Here is a 21,821-nt window from a genome sequence, read left to right as displayed (position 1 = left end):
CCCCAGGGACAGAGCCTGAAGTCAAAAGGGCCCTCAGGCCATGTCCCTGACCCACAGACAACCAGACTGAAGGGGACCCCTGAGGTCAGTTGTCCAAGAGGGGGCTGAGCACATCCTAAGACACATGACAGAGTTGCACTGGAGAGAAGGGATTATAGGAAGAAGGAAGGGCTGGAGATGGGAGTGGAGCTCTCGCAGCAAGGACTCAGGACTCCAGGGCGTCACGCAGCCTGTGTTACATGCAAAGAAGACCAGGAGGCTGTGGGCTGATCCCGCAAACTCAGCTTCCTCAGGGAGGACCCACATGGATGTGGACTTGTCCACTCTTCTCTGGCCAAAGTCCCTACCCCCCAATTCCAACCTAGGCCGGGCAGCATCAGCTTAGAAAACCACTCTCTTTGGTTCCCAGATGGGTGTGGCTCAGGGCCTGGAAGCTGCCACCAACCTTGCCTCCATCACCTCGAGCTCTTGCCCACCCACCAGCTAGGCCCCATCAGATAGCTCTCCAACAGTTGGCAGTGAGCCACAAATACCAGCAGACTCGCAGTGGGAGAGGCAACACTGTCAACAAGAAGTTTGCAACTTCTGCCTGAGTTCCAGGCCATTCTGGAGACTAATTTGTGCTGAAATACCTCAAAGTCCTGGGACCTTCCCTTTGGATGCCCTATTAAATTCGGAAGTTTACCGACCTCACCTGCAAACCCAATTCCAAGTTTCAGAAGCAGAACAGCTCTTGAAAATTTTCCAGAACAAACAAAAATGGAATAGTTTTGCTTTTCTTCTTCATTGTAGACAATTTTGAAAATACAGAAAGCATGAAGAAATAAGAAAATGACCGATCGACAAACTCCCCCAAAGATATCACAATGAAGACCCCTCCGTCCATCCTTCTAGTGCACAGACTGGCCTGCCTGCTCTGTGAGCCTCTCTCTACAGAGGTGTTTGGGGTCAAGGTGCAACCACTCTGTCGCCCCTATTGGCAGGGTGCAGGGACCACGCCTAACTCGCTTTTCTGCCTCCTACCAGGGCAGGCCAGTCGAGGCTCCCTTGCTGGAGTTAGCCACGGAGGCAACATAAGCCATTATCCCTCCATTAGCAGTCCCTTTGAGCCCAGCTGCAGAGGAAGGGAATCCAAGAGGTGAAGTCAGCAGCAAAGTCCAGAGCATCTCCTGGTAAGGAGTAGGAACAGGAGGAAGAGAGAGGTGGGCAGGTAGGTGGGCAGGCAATGTGTTTTACCCTTGAGGGGGATTTAATGGGCTCACTTAAGACTGCCTGCTGGGGTGGGATCAGGCTCCCAATGGGTACTTAGTCAGACTCCACCAGAACCAGGCCAGAACAGGATGGGAAGACCAGAAGGCCAGGCCCTAGCCCCCTCTCCAGGCCTAACTTGCTACAAGACCTTCAAGGACTTCAGCTTTCCCACCCATAAATGGTGTTCATCATTCTGGCCCTAACTCACAGGATCAAACGGTACAAGGGACATGCCATGGCTTTGTAAGCCATCGGGCCTCAGAAACTGGAACTCTCCCACCTCTTCCTGCCTTCCTCCATAAAAGGCCCAAGAGAAACCGCTCTCAAAAGCCCAAGGGCATCAAGGGCTGAGGAAGGAGACCCAGCCTCTGAGGATCCCAAACATTCAGCACTGGGGGAGGCAGCTCCAAGTCACCCTGTGGACCCAACTCCACGCCCCAGACCCAGCTGGCCACTCCTGGGGGGCTTCCTCACTACACTGGGGGTCTGCCCCCATAGCTCCAGGTCCACAGCGGGACACGCTCACCTCTCCTAGGAGGGCACCTGCCCACGTGTGAAAGCGGTGATTGATTGAATGCCAGAGGCCCCCATCTCTGAGCCCAAAGCCCCAGCCTGCCAAGTCCCCTCAGCCTCACGCCCTGAGACCATTGCAGTCCTGCTGGTCATTCATTCGTTCATTCATTCATTCATGCTTCCGTTGACCATCATCCTGGACCAGGTCTGAGAAGGCTTCAGCAAGCAATGAGGGCCCTGAACCTAAGGCCAGTCCAGATCTGGCCATTCCAGGCACAGCCTAACCACCAAGGGCACCTGTGGTCCTCACCTTAAAGGCTCTACTTCTAGTGAAAGGGCCCAAACTCTCATTTTCCAGCTCTGGCTCTGGGACTCAGAAAGAACATGAATTCTTTGCCTTTGAGGAAGGGGACCCAAGATATACACCAGGAGAGAGAACAACTCCAGCCCACACTGAGAAAGGCTCCATCGTCTCACCCCCAACCAGGGATGGTTACCATGCCGTTCGCGTAAAAGGGTAGGTTTCGGGAGTGTCCCAGTGGGGACGCAAGCCAGAGCAAATGCCTCACCGGCTCTCCCATCCACACACCGCCCCCTTTAACTGGTGAGGTGTCCTGCTCACTGTGGCTGTGACTGGACTGCTTCCAACCCCAAACCGTTGCCTTGCCCTCACCTGAGCCTTCTCCCTTTGAGTTATTTTTTACTTTAAACAGACCATGTTGACCCTCCTGGGGCCCCTGCCTTGCCTGAGTCTGAGAAACCTGACAAAACCAGCCCCTCTTTTTACCATCATAAGCCAATGGGCGTTCCAACAGAGTGGTCGGAGCGTGCCAGACCCAGGGGGGACGCAGAGCCATGTCCCTCAGTAAGGTCTCAGTCTTGTCATCTGGAAAGTGGGGTTGGGCCCCAGTTCCTGCGCTGAGGTCCTATGTGGGACACGTCTCCCCGCAGTGCCTGAGCGAGGGGGCATCTGAGAAGACCCACCCCAAGCTTGGGCCAGAGAAAGAGCAAGACCGGGGAACGGGGCGGGGGCGGCCCCGCGGGGCGGGGGAAGGGGGGAGACGGCCGGCCCCGCGCCTCTCCCCGGCTCCCGAGGCCCGGGAAGGCAGGCCGAGCGAGGGGCCCGGCTGCAGCCGCCCCCGCCCACACCCACCCCTCCGCCCGGGTGCTGCCCGGCGGGCGAGCAACGAGGAAGCCGCAGACGCCCCCCACGCCGCCGCCCTGCCACGCGGGGGTCCAAGGACCCGGCCGGCGGGCGCGTCCCCAGGCCCCGAGCCGCGGCGCGCGCCCCCTCGGCCCGGCCCGCCCGCCGCGCCTTTCCCCGCCAGGGCCGTCCGGACCGCGCTCACCTGCCGCCGCCGCCGCCGCCGCCGCCGCCGCCCCGCTCCTGCGCCGGCCGTCGCCGCCGCCGTCACCGCCGCCGCCGCCGCCCGAGTGGGCGCGCCGCCGCGGGCGGGATCGGGCTGTGCGGGCGGGGGCGGCGGAGCGGCCGCAGGCGCCCCCCGCTGGCCGCCCGACCCAGCCCGGAGCTCCGGGCCCCGGGCCCCGCGGCCGGGAGGGAGGGAGGCCCCGACGCCCCGACCCCCATTCGGGCGCCGCGTGCCGCCACCCTGCTCGGTTTTCACCAGAAACGCTGAAAACGCACAAGCATCCCACAGCCGCCGCCCGCCTTCCCACGCGGGTGTGGGAGCGAGCGGCCAGGCACCCTCGGAACGTGAGCAGGAAACAAAACCTTTTCAAAACACATTCTCTTCCTCAAAGCCACGCACGTGTTTGGACGCGCCAGGTGCGGCCCCACCCCCAGAGGAAAACACTTTCTAGCAAATTCTTTCAGCTGTTTCTGCCCCAGATTCCCATCCCACCCCCACCAGTAACGCCGTTTCTAGAAGGACCCATGGACTGTGGTCTAGTGTGCCCTCCTGCCACGATGAGGGAAACTAGTCGAAACCTACTGTCTCACTCAGGCCTTAAACTCCCTAGGGGTCCGAGGCGGGAGCTGCCGCAGCACCCGCGAGAGTCAGCCCTTTATTGACCTTCTTCTCTGGCACCAGGAAGACCAAGACCGCTTCAGAAAGTAGTTGTCCTCAGAAAGTAGGTGCCGTAACCTCGTCGTGACCCCACTCACCGCTGCCTACAACCCGGCTGAGGCCCCAGAGCTGGCAGCAAAAAAATCTTGTCCTGTTTCCGAGGAACCCAGGCTGGGAGAACAAGAAAGCCCTCCTCTGAGTCACCACTGGGAGGGACAAAGGAGGCTGACTGAAGGGGTAATCAAGACCAGGAGGCGTTTAACTCATAGTCCTGCATGAGATTCTCCCTTCCCACTTGTCCAAAGCACCCTTATGCCCACCGTGGAATCCCGAGGCTCCCACTTTGCTGAGAGGAATCACGTGAGCATCTGTTATACCCATTTCTCTGGTCCAACCTCAGAGGCCAGAGCCCCACAGGAAAGATTCCTGGGAATCTGCAGTTTAACGAGCCCCCAGGTGATCCTATGAGAAGCAGGTTGATGAACTCTGGTCTACTTGGGACCCTGCGGTGGAATCCTGGAGCCAGGTACCAGAGCTTACTCCAGGGGGAAGAGACCCTGGATGTGTCACAGCCTTGACCCTACAGTGGGCCTAGAACCCAGCCCAGAGGCCACCTACTTTGGAACTATTATGAGGAATCAGATGATGGGACGCTGGAAGGTGAACATCTGATTTCCATTCCAGATGGCAGGTGGGAAGATCCCAGCTGAAACGTCTGTCCTCAGCAGCAAGCCCTCCCTGGTTCCCTGGAGACTGGTCAGGCACCTCCTTGGGCTCCCACAGCCTCTGGGTGTCCAGACAGTGGCCCTTGGCCCTCTAGGCTGGAGCCCTGGTGCGGTCACTGCTGCTTCCCGAGGGCTCACAGGGGAAGGTCTTCCCAGCTGCTGGGACTTCCCTCCGCAGGAAATGGGAAGCCCTGCAGTGCGCAAGATGGTGGGCACACCTAATGCTCAGCAGAGCTGACTTGGGAGCTGTGCCTGCCTACCTCCTGCAGCCCTTCCCCCTCAACCACCCAGGAAGTCAGGGAACCCACCTGTTTGCCCCAAGGCCTCAAGAACAGTGAGTGTCTCAGCCCCGCAGCAGTGTGTTCTGCTCCGTGAGGTCAGCCCTGGAGAGTGAGGTGGAGCCCTGGGCATGGGATGGCCCAGTTGGGGCTTGCTCTCAGCTATCTCCCTCCATTGGCCTCTCCATGCAGGGCGCTAGAAGCCTTATGTCCTTCGTGATGTGTGGGGGGCGGGGAGCAACGCTATGATTTCCCACCCTGTTGTGTGTGTCATCTTTATGCAGCTCTGTGACCAACTCTTTTGACAGCGAACAGGAAAGCAGAGCCAGAGAAAGTGAGTTAAACATGATGCTTGCAAAAGTACTCACCATGAACTGCCAGAATAGCTCCATCACCCCATCAGTGCTGTGGTCACCTCAGTGGCAGTCACCTCCTTGCATACTCAGTCCTCAGTCAGTGATTCTCAAACTATAGCCAGCATGAGAATCGCCCAGAGGCCTGGTGAAAACACACCCTGACGGGCCCCACTTCGAGTACCTGATGCAGCAGGTCTGGCATGGCCACCAGGAGTTTTACCTTCTACCCAGCTCCCAGGTGACGCCAATGCTGTTGGTCCTCAGGCCAGCCTGTGTAGCAAGGCTCTAAGGCACTGGTCTCCAAATATGGTTGGATCCTATTCCCAGAGATTCTGATCCTGGGGTAGGTCTGCGAATATGCATTATTAAAAAGCCCATAGTGAGTTTAGTTCATGACGAGGATGGCACTTGAAATCAGAAAGGGAAGGAATAGCTCCTTCAATCCATAGTGTTGAATTAGCTACCACTGAGGCAAAACTATTAGAAAGCACCTCACACCATACTAAAACAGCAGTAACAACAACAGTCAACCAATAGAATCAGATCTTTGTGTATGCAAACAAACCTTATAAAAGAAGATATTTTAGTAATTTTGGAGTGGACAAGCCTGCATAGGAAATCAAATCCACACTGAAGGGCTGCAGTTAAAAGCTGAACGTCTCTCTCCAGGTGAGGGGTCTCCAAATGTCCACATCGAGTATGTTTGTGATTTTAATTATCCACTGTGTTGAAAACCTCCAGAGCACGTTTGTCTGAAGAGTCCCTCATTAACTGCCCCAGGGACAGAGTCCCCCGTGGAGGGCCAGCATCTGCCGCCAGAAAACCATCAGCATTTGTTGCCTGAATGAATTTCTGTGGTAGGCAACAGTTCAGGGGCCTTGATTCTCTTGGGTAGGGAGAAGATTCAAAAACCTAAAATAAATCACTACAATGGAAGCTATGATTTGCTTATCTCAGCAAACTCAACCCTTCTCTTTATCAGGCCAAGCAGGACAGCATGCCAAGTTGGTGCTTGTCATTGCGGTCCTGGTACAACTTCTTCACTCATCACCACGTGGAGCCGCGTTAGCCTTCCCAGCCAGATGGTCCTTGTCACTTACCGCTAAGGAAGAAGGAGCTTTCTTCTTGCCCCCTCACTCCCCCGAGTAGCACTTGTCATGGACAGGTGTTCTTTGAGTACCTGTGGATGGGCCATGCAGCTATCGATTTTTAATTAGAAAGGGGATATGTACTTCACAGTAGAGAAATGAAACAATCCAAAGATATGAAGGATTGAAAATCTATCCTCTCCTTCATGCCACTCCCTGAGAGAATTGACTCTCAAGGCTTGGGATATATTCTTTCTACACCCTTCTCCTTGGCAACCCAATTTTACGTTAGAAAACTCACCAGATTAAATCATTAGGCTGTACACCTTAAAGTTATACAGTGCTGTAGGTCAGTTGTATCTCAATAAAATTGGGGGGGAACAATGGTCAGGAAAGATGGTGGACTAAACCCGCTATCTACTCCTGCTGCCTCCTTACACCTACTAAAACAACAACGAAAGGATTTTTTAAGGCCCATAAAAATGAAGAGAATGAGAGGATAAGTAAAGAGTACAAATTTGGAAGGTAGAAAGCAGATGGACCAGTGGTACTGACTTGGCAGACACAAGAAACTGAATCATCCACTGGCAGTTGGGAAGTAAGACTCAATCCCAGTTATACTGGGGTAAGCTCCAAAGTCTCAGAAAGTGGAAGTGCTGGGTACCTCAGGAAGCAAGGTAGAGCTCAAGTAAAGAAGGTAGGTTGAAAACCTAAGAAGCAATTAAGAGGGCCAGTCTCTCCCCCACCCCCGACTACCACCACCCAGCTGAGTACCCCTCCCCAGGCAAGCAGAAATCTGCAGGGTTTTTCTCTAGAAAAGCTAAAATAGTCTCTGGATTGGACCACACCAAGCCCAGCTGTGGGAAAAGAGAAATTTAAAGGGCAAATTTATACAGGAAGCTGAGACATACCCCGCCCCAAGCCAGCCCTCTTCTCCACTCAGCTAGTCCCAGGGTGTTGGCAGCCAGACCATTACCCCCAGGCTGGAGGGATTCTCTGGGGAACCCCTGAAGATCCTCTCCTCACCCCCATCAAGCCTGATCACCCTGAGAGAAGCACACAGCTGGCTGCCACACTGAGTCCAGAGCTTCCCACGAGCTTGTTATGCCCCGTTCTTACAGATGTGCAGGCAACCAGAAGACATCAGGAATCCGAGGAAAGCCTCTAACCCAAGAAAACAGAGTCCAAGACAGCAAGAGGGGGAAAAAAGTTCACAGAGACTATACAGGCAGACAGTAACTGTATCATTAATATCTTCAGAGATTCAAAAAATACATTGTAACCATGAAAACGAATAGGGTACTATTTTTTGACAAGGAACATCTGAGAAAAAAAAAAAGAATCCTCAAATGAAAACATGACAGCAGAAATGAAAAGCCAACAGAAGCTTTGGAAGATAAGGTTGAATAAAAAGTCAGAGATGGAAAATAGGGAAGAAGAGATAAGAAAATGAGAGATCGGTCCAGGAGACACAATATCAGAATAATTGTGGAGTTCCTGAGAAAACAGAGGAAAGGAAGATAAGAATTCAAGATTTCCCAGTACTAAAGGTCATGCGGTGTCAGATCAGAAGGGCCTGTACTAACTAATGCCCCAGTACAAGTGACAGAAATAGAACCACCAAATTTCCATAGTAGTGAAATTTCAGACCACTGGGAACCAAAGAGAAGTTCTTAAACGTTTCAAGAGAAAAAAAAAGAAAACAAACAAACAAAAGGTTACAACTAGCTTTTCTCACAACAACAGTGGGAGTGATGAAGGAATGCTTTCAAATCCTGGAGGAAATATGTTTTCCAACCTAGAATTCCATACCCAGCCAAACTATCAGTTGAGCATAAATGAAGAACAAAGACATTTTCAGGTGTTTACTGTCTGTGCACCCTTTTCCAGGGTACTGGAATGTGTGCTAAGGAAAGGAGAGAGTTTATCAAAAAGAGGGAAACAGGGGATACAGAGAACAGCACCTGCAACACAGGATACGTGATAGGAATGTCCAGGTGGAGGCTGGACAGACCAGGGTGACGTGTGCACAGGCACAGCAGGCCAGAAGCTCCAGGAGAGATGCCTCTGATGCACCTGAGCATTTAGAGAGGCTTAGAAAATTGGCACAGTTTAAGGTGAATTAATGTGGAAAACTAAAAGCAAAAAACTCCAGGAAAAACAAAAAAACTTGTGCAGAAAAGGGAGTCATATTATCATCCAGCTCAATGGATAAGAACAGCATCTACACAGTCACGATAATGCAACCACTGTATATTCTGCCAAGCAAAATTCAATATAACTGTGTTGGGAGGTTGGGGCACAGAAGTTTGGGGTTGGTGGGAAGTCAACACACTATTTCAAGAACAAAAAAAATCAAGAAGTGTATTAGAGGTATATTATTTAGAGACAAGGAGGTAAACACTCCACCCCCCAAAAAAGTGGGGAGGGAGAAAGCAGAGGGAGGGAATGGGAGACAAACTTTTAGAACTATTGGTTTTAAACTATAACACAACTCCTGTTCTGTCCCTATCCACCTGCTTTTCACTTCCTTGGCAGGGCCCCCTCGTGCCAGCCTTGGTGCCTTACGCACCCCTATCTCCATAGGCTGTTCTGTGTCGCCTTTTCCCCTTCACTTGGGTCTTCCTGTGGAGATGTCTTGCCTACTTACGTGAAAGCACTGTTTTCCTGAATTGGATTTTAAAAAACAAAGATGCATGATGTAATCACCTTTCAACTATTTTGAGTGCTTGCACAAAACCACATTCCTAAAGATACCTGCTGAGTGATTTAAGTACAAAAGTGGTTTGCAACCCACATTGAGCAATAGCTCTTTTGAATATTGATTGACACACCATTTGATTAGGCCACTTGATACTTTTAACCCTCTCCTTTCCCTTCATTTTCATGTTGGCATTAAACACTGACATTTTTATCTCTGATGGGTTTCTCTTAAATGTTTTAATCCTGTGTTTTCAAGTTGGAGTTAGTTACTCGCTTTAGAAACACACGTATAACACAAATTTATGCTATTTCCCAAAATAGATTATTTCACATATTAATTTGGGTTGTTGACGAAAAAATTTAATAGTCAATCTAAGAAAGAAATGGTAAATTTTACTCGGGCCAAACAGGATTATAACCCAGGAGACAGGCTCTCAGAGAGCTCTGAGAACTGTTCTGAAGAGGTAAGTGGCAGAGTCCAGTAGAGATGTGATTTTGGCAAAGGGCGTATGTGCAACCAAGCACACATCTTGGTAGACGGTCGCCGCTAGCCACAAGGAACAAACATCTTAGCTAATGGTTTTCTAAGTATGGGAAGACGCAAGAAACTGGGTTCGTAAAACTTTCTCCTGAAAATATCTAACTCTCTGAGGGCCAGTCTCTCAGTCTTCTCAGAGCACAAAGTGACTCACCTGATCTTCACGTTGAACTCCTTTCAGGGTGTACTGGGGGTCAGCAGCTGCGGTGGCTAAGGACTGGATGGTGGGCAACATTCTTCATTGTACAATCCCTTGCCTTTTGGTCTTAATTTTGACCAAGTTTTGGGAGGCGTTTCGTCACCAATTTGTCCCATGATGCCAAGAATGTTCGTTCCCCGGTCAGGCAAGGATTTCGTTGATAGGCCACTCAATTTGCTATTGCTGGACTAGGCCCTCTTAACAGTAGCCAAAAGCCTCTGGACCACCTGTCTTACTAGTCTGTTATGGTCCAGGAAAGTTCCCTCTTCCCACATTTAGAGTTACACTCTTACAATCATTATCTTACATATTTGATCAATTGTTTCAAGTTGCCTAATCATCATTAATTTTATCTGAGGCTAGTCACACATTGCCAATGCAAGAAACAGTAATCTTGTAAAACAGGCAGAATACAAGTAACATAGCTAGTAACATTAATAAGGTCATAAGTAAGTATTTAAGAACTTCTATTAGGTGCAGCCCAGTATATCCCCAGGTCATCTGACCAGTCTGTTCTGCACCAATTGCTATCTTTAAGGGAAATGATATATTGGCATTGTACAGAAAGTTCACCAAAGATGTCTGCGTGTACAAGGTTATTATGACCCCTTACAGGATAGAGAAAGGAATGTTATCTTCTAAGGAGTTACATGGCTGGTACCAGAAGGAGAAAAATTGATCTTTATGGTTGAGCAGGTATTTCTGCCCTTGGGGAGGTCTCATTAATGCATAATGCAGATGCACAATGCACACCAGAGGGGAGGGAGGAGGCCCAAACAGGCAGAGAAAATTTTTATTTTTAAATTGTCTTGCCATAAAATATGAATTTTTATTTCATCGGCATTTTTTTTTAAATTAATTAATTAATTAATTTTTGGCTGCGTTGGGTCTTCGTTTCTGTGCGAGGGCTTTCTCTAGTTGCGGCAAGCGGGGGCCACTCTTCATCGCGGTGCGCGGGCCTCTCACTATCGCGGCCTCTCTTGTTGCGGAGCACAGGCTCCAGACGCGCATGCTCAGTAATTGTGGCTCACGGGCCCAGTTGCTCCGCGGCATGTGGGATCTTCCCAGACCAGGGCTCGAACCCGTGTCCCCTGCATTGGCAGGCGGATTCTCAACCACTGCGCCACCAGGGAAGCCTCATCGGCGTTTTTAAATGGTTTTCTTAGACAAGCAAGAAGTATAAAGCATTTTTCCTATAAAGTGAAAAATGGTCCCAATTTAAAAGTCAAAGTTGTTGCGTTCCTAAGCTAACCCGGTAAATACAGAACATTGCAGCCCAGACTTTACTGAATGCTAATGAACACAGATTGCAGCAAAAATTCTACAATGGCAGCCTAAGAAAGTGATTTCAAGCAAAGCATCTCCTTAGAAAATGAAAGCTTCTAAAGAGTAGGGAGATCACCATCTGGAATTTCCGACAGCTACTGTTCATCCTTTCTCCAACAAATTTTTCCAGCAGATTTTCCCAATAAAATCCAAGGCAGTTTTCTGCCTACTCTTGACCCAAATAGCTGGATCCCTTTTCTTGCCAGAGTTCCCTCTCTTGGCTCACTGTATGATTCATTCTACTCTAAGACAGATAACTTATTTCTGGAGAGAATTTTGCGGTTGTTGCTGCTACAGTCACTGAATGGTCTTAAAAGATTAAGTTAGGGGACAGGTGGGGGGAAAATGATCAATAAAACTAATGTTTTTTATCAGTTTTGCCAAGGGCAATTTTTTACGTGGAAGTACAGAAAAAAAGGAGCAGGGTGTAGTTTCAGATGACCATGTTGCATTTATAACATTTAAATCCTAGTAAAAATATCCAAAAGCAACTCATGAAAATTCACCTAAAAGATAAAACTGGGGGAATCTTTTTTTTTTTTTTTCTTCTCAGTAAAAGTTCAGAAGAAAAAAGCCATCAAACAGCAACACTTTATAAAACCCCTATTCAAGTCGAGCTGAAAAGTACTGGACATTTCATAAGCGCTTATTAGCTTATAAGAGCCTTGGGGTATCTGACATGTGAATTTACCAAAGCTACTTGCAAGCTAACGTCAGCATACAAAAAGGAACGGAGTAGATCTGTATGTGCACTGACATGGAAAGATCTCTCTATATGGTAGGGGATTTGCAGAATACTATAGAATGATACCACTTATGTAAAAGGGGAAATGACCCCTCTGAAATTAAATTTGTGCAGATATGTTTATGTGTGAAAATGCATTTCTTTTTAAATCTTAAAGTATACATCCCAAAATATTAAAGAAGCTGGCTCTAACATTAAGGGATTAAGAGGGTGAAGGGTAACTAACTCCTTTTATGTAGCTATTTACAAATTACGTTTCTTCACAATGGAACATACATTCACGTATTTGTTGAGAAATTAAGTAAATTCACTGTGTCTGGGTGTATGGACAAAATCATCCTGTATATTCAATTTATTTTCTAATTTACTTTGAGAAATTTCTGGGATGCTATTTAACAGGATTATACTTTATTGCTTTTTAAAAGAGAACATTTCCAGTAACTGGAGTGGGCAGTCTGGATTTACCGGCCAGTTGCCTACAGACTGCTGAGCTACTCTTCACCCAGAACCAAGCTTTGTAGTTATCCTGAAGCAAACTACTCAGGATTTTCCCCACCACCACTCAGTTGCGTTCCAGGCAAGCACCACTGGTCCATGCCATAGGACTGCCAGTTCTCTCCCTGGGTGAGCATAATTCTGAACACATGCTTTAGTTGCACTTGATTATTAACCCTGCTTCTCTCTGTTCCTTGGAGAACCTAACATTTTCATTACTCTATTGTTAAGAGTCTGTGTAATCTGCTCCACTGAACAAATGGTATCTCAATTTCTTAGTACAGCAAGCAAAACCCCTTACATTAAAGCAAAGAGTAAAACTGGGTTGGTACTTGCAAATATCCAGATTTGAGGGAGTCTGTCCCCACAGTCTTGCAATGGCTATGGGGAAGCCAAAAGGCTATCTTTGGCTAGGACATGGGCAAAAGAAGAAAAAAAAAGCATCTTCAAGCATCTTCCTCTCCACTGCTGGCATTTAAAAAAATGAAAACCCACAGAAATGCTATCTGTACAGATAGAAGAAAACCTCTTACCAGTCTAAATTGGGCCGTCCTTAGAATTACAAGATAATTTCTTTTTAAAGTAGCTATTCCAGTCTTACATAAAGGCTCATACCAGAGGTTATGAAGATAAATCAAAGCACAAAGCCTTTATTGAATTGCAAATTATGAATAATAAACCCAATGGTAAGCACTGGGGGCAGATGTGTGCAGAAATGCAATTTATAAAATTTTTAAGGCAAACAATTGATATCTTTGAAGAAATCATTGTTAGCTTAAAAAAAAATAAAGCTTCCAGATGTGCAACTCATTCAGAGCATTCAGGGTAACTGGTGCCCAGTGATATGACCTCAGGAAATGTCGAAATTTCATAAATCATTTGTATCAAATCTCTTTTTCTGGTAAATTCCTTACTGCCTCTGCAGTGGTAACTAGACAAGATTGCAAAGCTTTCAAGATGATTCAAGCCTCCAGCACCTCACAGGAGTCCGCATTTCTTAGCACAGAAGGCAATGCTAATCAAAGAAGGAAATAAATAAAAGGTTATTAAAAACAAACACAGGTTCGTCAAACTGCTAAATACATGTATCTACGTATATTCCACTAAAAAAAAAAATGTTTATCTCAATAGTCCTTCACATTTCATATCCAGAAGCTACACTGGCTGCCACCTATCTTCTCATCTTTAACACCATGCGATAAGACGGTGCTTTTTAGTAGTGAGTACAGTGTGAAGACCCTGATACTTGTAACAAGTCTTTGAATTATTTTAGGATTACAGGACTTTCAAAAGAGTTTTTAAAAAAAAAGTGACTGGAAGTTTCAGTTATGTAAAAATCAGAGGGAGGGGATCTTAAATTTCAGAGATTATGTTTAGGGACAAAGAGACATGCTGTGATAAGCCGCAACCAAATATAAAAGGTAATATGAAATGATTTAGGGAACAGCTATGAATTGCACAGAACCCAAGCGGAAAGCTGAAGATAAATTTAAACTCAAAGAAAGTGGCTGATAACCAAAAATCTCATTCTCTTCAAAAAGTACGGCTGACTAATCCGTAAGAGACAAGGACTAAATTTCACCAAGTTACTGGCTTTATAGTATGCCTCTCCCGGGCCTCTTTCTTCTCCCCTCCCCACCCACCCCACCAGTGGGTAACGACCAGCTTGTTTTACTTCATAATCTTTCGTTACCGCAGCATCTTTAAGATAAAACAACACTCCTAACAAATTCATCCAGACTGTTTCCTTAGGGGAGACCTTCCCTGTAATCAGGACACGTAGAAGCTGCTGCAATGAAAAGAAGCCATGGCTGTGTGGAACCAAAAGAACTTAAATTAAAATGCAAAATTAAGATGATGCGCAAATACCAATCAACACGTTCGCTGAAATACACAAAATAAGAGAACACCTGACTTCTCTGTTAGCATCTGTTCTTATTGACATGGCTAACATGTCTCTCAGTAAATCCAGGAGATACCTCAAGTGGTTTAGTCATCAAAGGGGATGCACTATCTCCATCTCTCTGGTTCAGCCTCTTTCTAAAGTGTTACCTCCTTCAGGCTAGTAGACTATGGACTAGGTTAAACTTAAACTTAATAAAGCACATACTCAAGCAGAAAATATAAAGGCCAAATACTCAGAAAAAAACAAAAACAAAAACCCAACCTGACATGAGTAGAACAAACATTAGCACATTAGCAGTTTATGAGCTAAAAGCTGTCCTTAAGTAAATATTTAACTCTGGATATAAAACAGATCAGCAGACTTTATAAGCAATTCCTTTGGTTAATAATTTTGTCAGCATTCAACGTATACAGACATTTAGTTCATTCTCTTTGAAGAAAAAGTGTTGCTTAAGGTGTAAAGTCAAGACAGCTCACAAGAAGATGGTCGAGAAAAAGGCGTCTGGGTGATGTAGGGTTTTCAAGTCATGCAAATACTCTCTGGAGTAAAATCTGGCTTGTTTCTTAGTTATGGTAACTATCAAGTAGCATATTAAAATTCGTTCTTTAACATTATCCCACCCATAAATGTTCTGACAAAATTGCAGGCAGTTAAGAGTCTTGAGGTTTAGAAACTGAGACAAGGTAAAGACACCACTTGCAAAGAATTACTTACACGTATCTTTGATCCCACTTCAATGCTACATCATCCTCTCTCTACACATTTCACTAGATGTCACTGATGCAAATTAGGATAAAGAGTAACTATTAACTATAACTTTCCTACTCAGGTTTAATAGAGTCATTTATTGAATACTCTGCTCACAAAATACTTTACGAGAATGTTGCTTTCCACTAATTCAAACACTTTAATGAGAGTAAGAACCGATGGATAAGCATAAACTCTTCTGATTATTAATTTTGACATTTTAATATTTATCTCAGCAAAATTGGGAATATTTTTTATACTTTACCATTTAATGCTTGAAAAGTTAATTGAGAAGCAACCAATTTCCTATCAACATTCCAAGTTAGTGACTGAAACACTAAGAAATCAACAGCGTGTGATAATTGAGGGAACTGATGTGGTTTCTAACTTTAGGTCGATATTAAAGTTGAGAAGATGTGTCATGAACAATAAAAATATCAGCAAAACTTATCAATAATACCCATGGTGATTCCTAGGGATTTCTACAGAGCAACTTAAAAAACTACGTCCTAGTCATCGGGGAGGTCTTCGCAATGAATACACGTCACAGCGATAGGGTCCTGCGGCTCAGAGCAGCCATACTCTCTTGTGACCCACCTACAGTTCAGAACCCCCAAACACCAGGCCACAGGTTAAGGCAATGAAAAGAAAACACAAGGAGATTTAAGACTCCAGAGGAAAAAAGGCTATAAAAAATGCTCTCAAAAAAAAAAAAAACAAAAACAAAAACAAAAACAAAAAAAAAAAAAAAAAAAAAATGCTCTCCCTACCTCACGTGTTTTGCTCTGTGAAGACTTTATCCAGGAATATCTGGAGCCAAAGCAAATGACCTAAATATTAAACCTAAATATTAATGAGAGGCTCAAAATGCAAGGAAAGATGAAACACTCAAAACAGGACAAAAATATAATATGGTCAACTGGTGAAGACTGGAGGGCGACCACACGTAAAACCAGTGGATCCCACAGATCAAAGCTCGATTTGCAAGCCACGTGCAACATCTCCTTACAAATCAAAGACACTAAAAACTGGGCACCTTCACGGACACCTTAAAAATGGAAGAAAAAATGCATTTACCTTTATCATCAAAGCATAACCACTCAGGTTTTGTGCTGACACCTCTTTGACCCATCAGCACCTCTAAAAACCAGTATTTTGAAAAGTTTATTATGACTTTTTAAGGAGCTTCCACACCAACCAGGTACACGCACGCCACTGCCAGAGAAATGTCACCACAGTGAGGCAGGATTTGTAAAACCCCATTCTACAAGTACTAGCAAAGGAAGGTTATGACTCATGGATATGGATGGACTATAATATTTAAATGGCACGTTTCTGACATATTCACAAAATCTTTATAGAAAGTATTTAAACTCAGAAAAGAAAAAAGACGGGAGTCAAATACAGAGATGAAATGTACAAAACAAATGAGCAGGCAAACTAAAAGTTCTTGAAAGTATTTTACTTCAGGTTGAAAAATGAACAGCTTCCACACCGTTCATTGCAAGATACACAGTATTCACGAATACAATGCTGGTCATTTGAGGAAATGTACACACCTCAATTTCTCCTTCATGCTTTTCTTTTAGAAAGATACTGTTTACCAAAAAGAAACGTCAGCAGTACAGGAAAAACTATTTTCCCAATAAATTTACGAAAACCTAAGATTCCCAATGGAATCAAGATTATCTTCCCGCTACCACCACCTTAATATAATCACATGCTTATTGAAACACTAATATCTGCACCCTAAGAGTACATTTACTTTCAACAATGAGGGTGATTCTTTAAAAAAAAACTTCAGTGTGGTAAATGTAACATGGATCTCTGCAAGTATTAAGTGTCTGAAATAGGCAGCTAATACTGGATTTAATATTATTTTATAAATAATTGTTCCCTTAGCAGTAAACATAGGTCTACACATTCACAATAGTCCTAGAAAATAAATACTGTGATTATGCACAATATGTTATGACAAACTAGTTTCAAAAAAACAGAAGCTCAACATCTTGATAAAAATTCTGATCAGAATAAAATGTGACTCTAAAATTTAAAACATTGTCAAAATAACATCACATTTAAAATCTTCCACGGTTTACACAAGTATTATGAACTTCCAGTTCTGGAACACATTTTTTTTGCTGTGAATTAAAATACGAACTTATTGAAAACTGTTAATTTCAGTGATGACATCAGTTTTGGTCTTATTTTAGCATTATTTTCTTTATAAAAAGTTGCACTAAGTGTCCATTAATGGTCTGATTGGTCTTCAGTATTTCATAAATGTATATAAAAGAAATTCCTAAAAGCCAATAGTACTTTATATGTATATATTTATAAAAGAATCTCATCTCAGAAATGGCTGTAATTAACAGAGCCAGACATACTGATGCTAAACATGAGTGTTCACCTTGAAAGGAAGCATTTTCAGAAACATCACTTACATTCTATTAAATATTCCCAACCGAGTTTCATACTCAACATGTGATGAATAACAGAATTATACATCTCATTTGCACTCAAAACTGACCACAACCAAAATTTACAGTATGATTGAAACAAGCCAATGTTTAAAAAAGTTTTAATTAAAGATAACAATTCCATGAAAGGAGAGGATAAAGAATGGGATGACAAGAAGTTATTTGGTCTTAATAAGGCAATACAAAATAGATCCATTATCAAAGACCATTTAATTTTTAAAGATCAACAATACCAAAAGCATAAAGTGGAGTATAAGAAAATAGTTTTTTATAAGTATGATTTAATTAAAGCTGTTTACAGTTATTCTCTCCCACAGTAGTTTAGCATGAATTTAAAAAAGAATAAGAGATGAGAAAAACAAGCACACGCAGCACACAGGGTTAGAGGAGCCAGCATGCAACATCTGTGGAACTCGAGGTTTCACTGCAACAGGAATGGGACCAGACGTGGGTGGCCTTTTTTTTTTTTTTCCTATTAGGAAGAAAAAAAAAAAAAAAAAAAAAAAGACTGCAAAGGAAACAAACACAAAGTCATGTAATTGCCCATTGCCCAAGACGACAGCACTATAGAAAACAGTTGCAAGTTAATTCTTAGAGATGACTAGAGATTTTTCAGTGTTTACACAAAAGTACATAGTACATTTTTTTTTTTTTTTTTTTTTTACAAAATAAAGTAAACGTCATTTGCCACCATAACCTTTTCTTTAGAGAGGAAAATTTTTGCAGCAGGTCACAAGGGTTCTATTAAGTCATTTCAATGTTGAGGAAACAAATTGAGTAATAGAACTAATCACTTCCCTATAGATGGATGTTAAGATGACAATTCAGATTATTTTTCAAACTAATCCTGAGAAAAATCTGTTTACAATTTAAACAGTAATGTTATGTAAAAAGTATTAACAAATCCACTATTACAAATATCAATTTCCTATATGGTCATCTATATATACACACAATAAAATGGTAAATATATGCAAAAATATTAAAAAAAAAAAAAAACATGCACAGATCACTTTCCCCTTTGAAATCTGGACTTCCTATAAGATACCTGTGTTTTCCTTCCCCACCCCATCCTCTGAAATTGTTTCTTGTTTCTATCACCCTACCCACTGAATACTATTCCCTATAACTCTGCATAAAGCCAATGAGAAATAGACTTATTTTACATTCAAGCTTTAAATCTTAAAATGACCCTGTTATAGCATATGACTTATCAAATGAGCAGCCTTTTTTTTCCCCTTTTTTGCTTGCTTTTTGTTTTTGCAGTTGTCAGTCTTCATGATCCATTCCGTGGCGAGCTGGGAAAAAACGCAGTTGCTAAATCAACGTCTGAACAGTGTAAGGCTCCCGAACGTTTCCCAGGAGTCCCTATCCAACTGTCCTGAGCATGAGATCATTGCACACAGAAGACAGTCCATCGTACAACGCCGACTATCTACAAAGGTCTGAGAGGGGGGCGTCCCTCTTGTGTTTCCTCTTTTTGCCATGGTAATACTGATTATTTGATTTGCCTTGATGTTGTTTGTTTGTCATCAAGGAACCATGGCTTGTTTGGGTTGTACCTTGGAAGCCTTTGCTGGAAGAACGAAAGAGCCTTGTTGATCCAGGCTGCAGAGAAGGAAACGGTCAAAAAGACATCAGTATTGCAGATTCAACAGAGCACTTGCTAAGACCTGCCTCGGGGAGCTTTCATAACTAGGAATATGCTGACTTATCTAGCAGGCAGAAAACGATGCTACAGGGGTTAACTCTCTCGGGCTCTAAAACTTTTAAATATCAAAAAACATAGACCACTTCTTCTGTTAAGAAGAAGCCCTGTCTTCTTAACAGAGTATATGGAATGTAAGGCTTTTCTTAAGGAACCTATCAACCAGTACACCACATAACAAATGGCATTACTGGAAGAAGCTGTCAGACACGCAGGTGTGTTGCCAGGTCAGGGGTCACCACAGCTGGCCACTCCTTTCCTGCTATCACGTGTCACTTTAACTGCCATTTCTAAACGAGTCTGTGTCTGGTGCACATGACTATAGGTAAAGTGGATTCTGCGAGTCAAGTCACACATGAGGTGACTGACATAACAGTCAATCTGTACTGCCAAGGGGCCTTCCCCAGGGTCCCTGATGTACTGGGAGAGGGTGTGATGGCCTTAGGCCAGAGTCTAGTACGAAATGACTTCTTCTCCTCATTTTGATTCATTACTCATGATGAATAAAATTTCAGGCAACTGAAAAACTTACAATAGAGTGTCTCTGTGGCCTTTTTAAGTCAAAGCTAAAGCTAATCAGCGGACCATGGCTGACTGCTGTCTGATCAGTTCAACACAGGCAACTAGGTATTGAATTTTAAAATAAAAAAGGATATGTTATTCCCAGATGTGCACAACACTGCAATGAGGTCATGCAAAAAACTTCACGTGAGTTTACTTCAAGTAGAGCTGAAACTTTTTACAACTTGAAGCAATATTTTTTTATGCTGAATCTGTAATAAGGTGGGTTGGCCGGGACATCTTATAAGGACCAGGTGCTAGATTCCCACAAAGGTTTATGTTACAATGGTGTCTCACAAAGATCCTCAGGACATCCTGTTACTAGAAGCACTGTCATGCTTTGGCACCTCTTAGAACAAAATATGTTTGTTTTTTAACCTAGAAGCTTTCTTTAAACGCATAATGTGTATGAATACATATGTATGTATGTATATGCATGTACAAAACTCTAAATATTCTATACTGAACACTAAACAATCAAAAACACAAATTCCACACACCTGGGATTTGTTGGTGCTGTTGGATATGTTAGTGGTCTGGGTGCTCTGCATTTTCCCGCCTGCCTGAGAGGACTCCAAGGACACATCCTGCGACCCTACCCGGTTCCCAGTGGACGGGCGGCAGAGCAGCTGTTTCGGGGTTTTGCACGGTGTCGCATCGGAATCCTAACACAAGTCACATGAATTATAATGTGACACAGTAATAATTTAGACATTCAATATTAAGAAAGGAAAACAACTTCAGCTAAGCACTCTCTGGACTAAGTCTAATAAATATTTGGGAGTTAAAGGAAGCACACTGAGGAATTTATAAAATTAACTGCTTAAGTTTTCTTCCAAACATTTAAAGTGGCTTATTCTATCAGAGGGTTTCTGTTCATTGTTAAATCCACTGCCCACGCCTGACCTTGTTAATCGGCCTTGACGGAGCTCATAGAGGTCCAAGTTTATTTGCATTTTTATTTACAGAAAATGAACCATGGTATAGTGGAACGAGCACGGTAAAGAGTGAGGACCTAGGTCCCAGTCCCTGATTCAATGTCTTCAACCAAATACAAAACAGTCACTTTACAAAGCTCAATCTCTCAGAGTCTGCGATGACAGATCAGTGCTCCCTCCAACCAAACACAGCGAGTGGATCAGACTTCCCAGACACACTGGTCTGAGCCCACCTGTTTCTGGGCTGCTCGGGCCATGACTGCTCCTCTTTCCTCAGCTCTACCCTTGGCCCTCACACTCTGCCCAGCATTTCAGAGACACATACTCTCAGTCCCTAAGGCTCCCTTCTCGAGGCCGTGTCTGCTTTCGCCCCTCTGTGTCTGTGACATCTAGCTCAGCATTCTGTCCTCCACAGCTCTGCTCTAGGAACCAGAACTGCACACCGGTAGATCCTGCATGTGAGCATTTATGACTCCATTACGATAAATGGTCATCGTCGACAACAAAAAACTACCCCTCTTCCATATTTAGATTATTTTATGTTATACACTTAATGAAGCCAATAAAGCCCATTTTATTAATAGATCTTGATTTTAAGTAAACTCAGGATAAGACAGAAAGTAGATTAGGGATTTCCAGGGCACAGGGGGAGAGAAGAAATTAGGGACTGCTAATAGGTTTGTTTTTGGGGTGATGGAAATGTCCTGGAATTAGATAGTGGTATAGCTGCACAATATTATAAATATGCTAAAAAAAAAACGCTGAAGTTGTACATTTCTTAATGGTGAACAAGAGAGTATATATCCCATTTATATAAAATTTTGAAACAGACAAAACTAATCTATGGTATTAGAAAATCGTAACGGTGGTTACCTCTGAGGGTAAGATTGGGAATTTACTTGAAAACATCATGAGGGAACTCTTTGGGATGATGGTAATAGTCTATATCTTGTTAGGATTTGGGGTTACACATGTGTATGCATTTGTTAAAATTTAGTAAATGTATAATTAAGATTTCCTTATACGTTAATTTTATATCAAAAGAAAAAACCAGACAAACACTGAACTGTGGTTAATGATGAGCACACAACAGTACTTGGTGGGAAGTGTGCTAATGTCTGCAATACTTTGAAATGTATCAAAGAATAAGACGAACTGGTGAATGAAGGGACAGCTCTGTGATAAGCCAGTAAAATGTTAATGGTAGAATCTAGTGGTGGTGTATATAGATGTTCAC

General features: G+C 44.1%; 1 protein-coding gene across 1 annotated transcript in view; it reads right to left on the bottom strand.

Moving 5' to 3' along the window:
* Nucleotides 1-17,974: 17,974 nt before the first annotated feature.
* The window catches only part of TENT4B (terminal nucleotidyltransferase 4B), a 63,571-nt gene continuing 59,724 nt past the window's right edge, over nt 17,975-21,821 (bottom strand). The window contains 2 exon segments of the mRNA XM_036833824.1: nt 17,975-18,985; nt 20,147-20,311. Of these exon segments, the coding sequence (XP_036689719.1) occupies nt 18,809-18,985; nt 20,147-20,311 (342 nt within the window). The 3' untranslated portion in view covers nt 17,975-18,808.

This window comes from Balaenoptera musculus, chromosome 19 (genome assembly GCF_009873245.2).
Source record: "Balaenoptera musculus isolate JJ_BM4_2016_0621 chromosome 19, mBalMus1.pri.v3, whole genome shotgun sequence".
Lineage (NCBI taxonomy): Eukaryota > Metazoa > Chordata > Mammalia > Artiodactyla > Balaenopteridae > Balaenoptera > Balaenoptera musculus.
The sequence above is the reverse complement of the archived record's forward strand: the minus strand, read 5'-3'. Positions and strand labels throughout refer to the sequence as shown.